Raw genomic sequence first — 5,651 nt, 5'->3', positions numbered from 1 at the left:
GTTGATCTCTCTCTCTCTCTCTCTCCCTCTCTCTAAAATATATATATATATATATATAAATATGAATTTTATTGTCAGGCTCTGGCTGTGACCCTCTTACACCAATCACTGTGACTGACTTCTAGTCTGTTATCTGTTTTCTTCTAATGATATTGGGCCAGCCAGTGGTGCCATGCTGCATTCCATGAGCTGAGGATCTGGCCCATTGTTCTCATGTTGGGCCAGATTCTGCCACTCTTTTGTTGACTAGTACAATACCTTACAAGCAAGCCTCATTGAAATCAGTGTTAGTAGAGTGAGGTATTACTCAGTGTGAGTAGGAGTGGCAGAATCTTGCCTATTATGTCTAAATATTTTTTCTACATGTAGCAATGTAAATTAAAGGCTGTTTTCTAAATACTACACTTTTAAAAGTAGATTTTCTCCCTGCCTAATGCATCTGCCATCTTGTCCTTAAAATGCAGCATGTTACAGTCACTGTATTTTCTCTGCCATGGAAAATTTCTGTTTGTTCAGTCTTTGGGCCCAATTTGGAGAAGTGCTGAGCAGCCAATAGTTCAGTGGGAGTTCAGGGTGCTCAAGGTGCTCAGTACCTTGCAGGAAGCGGTTAGTGCCTCTTAGGGTTAAGCCCTTTCTTTCATGTTTTTCCTTGGCCTGAAATTAAAACAAATCTAGACTAACGAGTATGTTTTACTCTGTGAGTATGAGCATGAAAAACATCAGTCCTGTGGCTTGGAATCAGTCAGTATGCTTCTTCCAGGTCCAGTTAGAAAGTAGCTATATCTCATGAGCGGGTCTAAAAACGGGATTTTTTTTTCATGAAAAGAATCGGCGCCAGCCCTGGCCTTGCTGACTTTCTTGGTTTCCTAGAGATGCCAACAGACTTGGCAACAACAGTCTATTTGGATGATCTACATCTGCTTTTTCTATCCTATGCTTTTCCCAGGTTAGTCATTACTGATGGGGAGTTTACATAAAGCCTTTGAAGATAGTATGTAAAAATGAAGAGTTAAAATGGCCCACTTGAAGAGAAGTTACATCAAGTTACTTCTATCCTTTGGCTGGGCCAATATTTTTCTTGCCCATTCTGTCAAAGTAAAGTGACTACACTTTATATGCTAATCTCTAGTGTTTTCATAAGAGCAATTTTCCCCCACAGCAGTTCATCCAAGTCTGGGAAATGTAGAAAAACCATGATGCTACTTGTTTGTATTATAGTGTAATATACCACCAATTCTGTAATATAACACCAGTTCTGTGTGGCACGTTATCGAATGCAATAAAATACATCTTAAGTTCATCTACTGCTGCTTATCTACCACATATCACCACTGCTTATGATATTAGAAACAACTTGCTATGGAAGTTAGGTCACAGAAAGGAGAAGATTATGGTATGCAAATATCCTTAGCAAGAAAACGAGGCAAGAAACACAGAATACGTGGGGCCAGATGGGGCCACCTCTCAACAAAGCTCAAAAATCTGGCTTTGGGTGCACTATTTTGCCCCTTAGCCTGCTGGGTTTGTGTGGAATAGGTGCACTGGTGTTCCAGTGGTAGAGACAAATGCGGTTCCTATACGCCTCATACATTGGTTGTCACCTACTGCAGCACAGACCTGTCTAGTGGCTACCTGCAGCCCTCCATTCTGTTGCAAAGAAAAGCACGACAGAGACCAAGGGGTACAGAGACTTCCCAGCATGCACCCTGCTCTCAGCACCGTACAGCTATTCTGCTTGTATTCTGGTTTTGTATATAAACAGAGGGTAGGGCAGCACGTGTGACTTAATATAGTGGCTGATTAGTTTCTAAAATGTTTGTGAGGTTTTCTACTCTAGGAGGTACCAGCTTTCCTTCTTTTACACAGCAAAAGTGAGCAAAATTGAAGGACATGTCATCTGATCTTATGAGGTCTTGCTGAAGAAAAGCAAGTATGTCTTAGACCACTTCACCTATTTACATTGTAGAGACAGTCTCCCTTTGTACAGCTTACAGCGGGTCTAGTGTCTTCTAGCCTGAGATGCAGGACTGACGGAGGTAGGCCTGGGAAATGCTTCAGTAACCACAACACATGTTCAGTGTGTATATTTTCCTCATATAATGTGCCTGAACTGTTTTAAGCATTTTGCCCAATTTTACATAAGGTGGTTACATCTTGACAAAAGGAAATATGATCTTATGTATGTCTATGTACAATGTAGCATGTGCAATATGAAGTGATGCTTCCTGGCTACATGCTGAAATGGAACCTCAATTATGGGGAGTGACTGGACAGCGGCCTTGACCAGGTCATATTGCACCTGGGAGCCATACAAACTCTTCCTCAAAGTCTAACTTCTTCATTACCCCTATAGTGCAGAGGAGAACCTCCTGACAATCATTCCATCGCATTGTTTTTAAGCTGTGCTACGTGGAAGAATCTTTTAATCTGCTTCAGAGCCATTTGATGTTATCCATCATCTATGACTTTAGGTCTTCCTGTGGGAAAGCCAACCATAGGTAAATGAAAAGGGAAGAAAACATCACTAATACACCCCACTTAAGCTCATCCTTATCATCCCACTAGCAGGCAGGAGGAAATAGTTTGCCCCACTTTCATCATAGAAATAGATTACCTGATGGCTTCTGCACAGAACACAAAAGAGCCTGAGTGTCTGCATCACTTCTAGGGCTTTGTCAGATCTGCCTTCTGGTCCCTATCTGCGTGATTCCATTACAGCCACCCTGCCAGACCTGCCCCAGGCTGGAATAATGGGTGCTGGAAGCTTGAAGTAATAAGAGCGACCAAAAGCATGGTCTCATTCATATACTGGGTTTGCAGTTTTGTTCATTTGCTTTCAGTATCCCGCAACATCTTCCCCTAGGATTTCACCTTGGTGTGGAATACAGATGCCCAACACCCCTGGAAAGTCATGGGAGAATGGGGAGCATAGCCCATGACAATCTGGGGGCTCTGGTAAGCCTGCTTTCTCTGCTTTGCAGAGTGTCTTGCAAAAATTTGAAGATAAAATCTCAAATTTCTTATAAAAGTGCAGGAAGACTTGGGAGACTCTAACCAAATTAATTTGCACAAAATGTTTTCATGGCTTCTTCGGGTGATTTTTCTTTTTTAATTTCAGTGAAAATAGTTTTCTTGTTGAATTAAAAATACATTTCCCTGCCATGATGGAAACTCCAGCACAACTATGCTAGGGCTTGAGAACCAGAAAATGAAACGTGACCACAGGAAGTAAAGAGAATTAAACAAATCAGAAGAATTTCCCTGCCCAAGCCAAGGGGAAGGCAAATGTTAAAAGAGAAGGAACCAGCAAAACTGATGAACACTCACTTTCACTTAAAAAAAATATATTTGAATTCTTTCATCCGAGGGACACACTTGGTAAAAAAAATACATAACGTGATTCTCTGTATAACCTCCTTCTGACCACATTGTAAATCATAGTCATCCATGTGGATACCTCTCTAGCATGTGTTACTATACTAATTGCTCATACCGTTTTAGGAATTTTTTTCAATTTTTCACTACTGTCAGCTACTTGGAGTGATCAACAAGACATGATATTCACACCTTTCTACGGCATCTATTACTCAGCTCCAGTATGTATATAAAGACCTGGAAATAAACAATGAGTTAAGGTTTCATCTTCTCAGAGCACTCTCTCTCCTATGGTTTCACAGTAGGAAGATACCAATGGTTTGTGCTGTCTACATTTTATATGTGCCTTCTAAATTGGAGGAAACGGTTAAAGTTGAGATTTGCCAATTAGTGTATGATAAAAAGCCTGTATGCATGTGGATCCAACATGAGTTAACAGGGTTATGTATTGTCATGGGTGGTCACAAAAAAAAAAGGAGGAGGAGGAGGAAATGTGGTAAAAGAACTAAAAAAGAAAAAGAAAAACTCTGAAACCTCCAAGAAGGAAAATCTTGTAAATAGAAAATGATCAAAGAAACATTCTCCAACTAAATTCAGACACATAAAGGAAAGACACAGCAGTCTACATAGGACCCTCAACAAACTTACGGTTCAAGGTTCCATAGAAAGAAAAGGAGTGTATAGACATCATCGTGACCACTAGGTGTTTGCTGTATGTTTGCCTTGTACTGCTCTTCTGCACTGAAATCTCACCTCGGCTCTGTACCATGCTTCACTTCTAGCAGAACAAAATGAACAAAGAGAGCTTGGAGCTTCTGCAGAAAATGAGCAGAAATTTCCTCTCACAATGCATAAATGAAAGGGCAGCTTTCAAGCCCACCCAGGATGTTGTCCAACTTTCAGTGTCCCAGAAGGAGAATGCCAATGTGGCAATCCAAGAGATCCTTCAAGAGATCTTCAACATCTTTAGCAAAAACCTCACCCAAAGTGCCTGGGATGGGACTTCCATAGTCAGGTTCCAAAGTGGATTTTACCAGCAAATTCAGCGGCTGGAGGCATGTGTGACAGCATAGATGGAGGAGGATTTAACCAACCCAGAAAGTGAGGACCTCCAGATCACCAGTCGGAGAGTGAAAAAATACTTTCAGGGAATAGATGCTTTCTTGAAAAAAAAGCAATACAGCCTGTGTGCCTGGGAGATCATTTGCATGGAAATACCCAGATGTTTGTACTGATTGACAAACTCACTAGCAGACTTAGTAACTAAGATACAATACAAATCTTTTCCTTGGAGTAAATGAATTAATATTAGTGTCAATTATACAACTGAACAGAGATAGCGGATATTTTATAACTCTGCTTATATAGGGCCTGACCCTCTTCTACAGGATCAATGGCCAAATAGAAAAGGAGTACTTGTGGCACCTTAGAGACTAACAAATTTATTAGAGCATAAGCTTTCGTGAGCTACAGCTCACTTCTCACGAAAGCTTATGCTCTAATAAATTTGTTAGTCTCTAAGGTGCCACAAGTACTCCTTTTCTTTTTGCGAATACAGACTAACACGGCTGCTACTCTGAAAATGGCCAAATAGAAATTGATTTCCACAGCAACAGTTCAGGCTCTTCCTGTATTGTGCTGGAAATGGATTTGCAATTACATGGATTTATTTTTCTGTGTTTCTACTTGTATTTAGGTTTGCAATTCTTCATCATCTCCCACATATCAGGTGATGTTATGTATTCCATAACTGGCAGTCCACGCAAAAAGTACATGTATTTGGAATCCTTAGCCACCTCACCAGTACTTTGGTCACAACTCGAGAAGTTTCCTAGAGACATTTATAAAAAATATGAACATAGCATAAGACTTGTGAGATTACTGTATGAGATGTAGAAAAGATATTTTCATTTAATTGATTGACATTAATACAATGGAAATTTTATTTTTCCCTTTGTGTTTCAACCAAATCTTATTTCATTCCAGCTGAGGATGCAGAAGTACAGATGTTAAAACAGTTGGATGAAATTGTACCATGCAGTGCATTCCCTCTTCTCTACTGATCCTTCCCACAGAGACTTCTAAGATTCCATAATGCTTGACCTTGTATTATGCAATACACTCGCTCTATAATGAAATTCCAACTGCCCATATTACAATTTATGTGATAATACTCTGTTGATTTACTCAAAGTTTAAATTGCAAAATGAAGGATATCAACTTAATCACAATGTAACAGCATAACAAATGTGAACTGCAAAAACTTTCAAAGAAAA

General features: G+C 39.9%; 1 protein-coding gene across 1 annotated transcript; it reads left to right on the top strand.

Annotated features, from left to right (window-relative positions):
- Nucleotides 1–2,919: 2,919 nt before the first annotated feature.
- LOC119854558 (interferon tau-2-like) lies at nucleotides 2,920–4,713 on the top strand. The gene is given in 2 exon segments (XM_043513262.1): nucleotides 2,920–2,955; nucleotides 4,041–4,713. Coding segments are annotated over 2 exon segments (606 nt in total). The 3' UTR covers nucleotides 4,611–4,713.
- Nucleotides 4,714–5,651: the final 938 nt, after the last annotated feature.

Source organism: Dermochelys coriacea, chromosome 4, assembly GCF_009764565.3.
Source record: "Dermochelys coriacea isolate rDerCor1 chromosome 4, rDerCor1.pri.v4, whole genome shotgun sequence".
Lineage (NCBI taxonomy): Eukaryota > Metazoa > Chordata > Testudines > Dermochelyidae > Dermochelys > Dermochelys coriacea.
The sequence above is the reverse complement of the archived record's forward strand: the minus strand, read 5'-3'. Positions and strand labels throughout refer to the sequence as shown.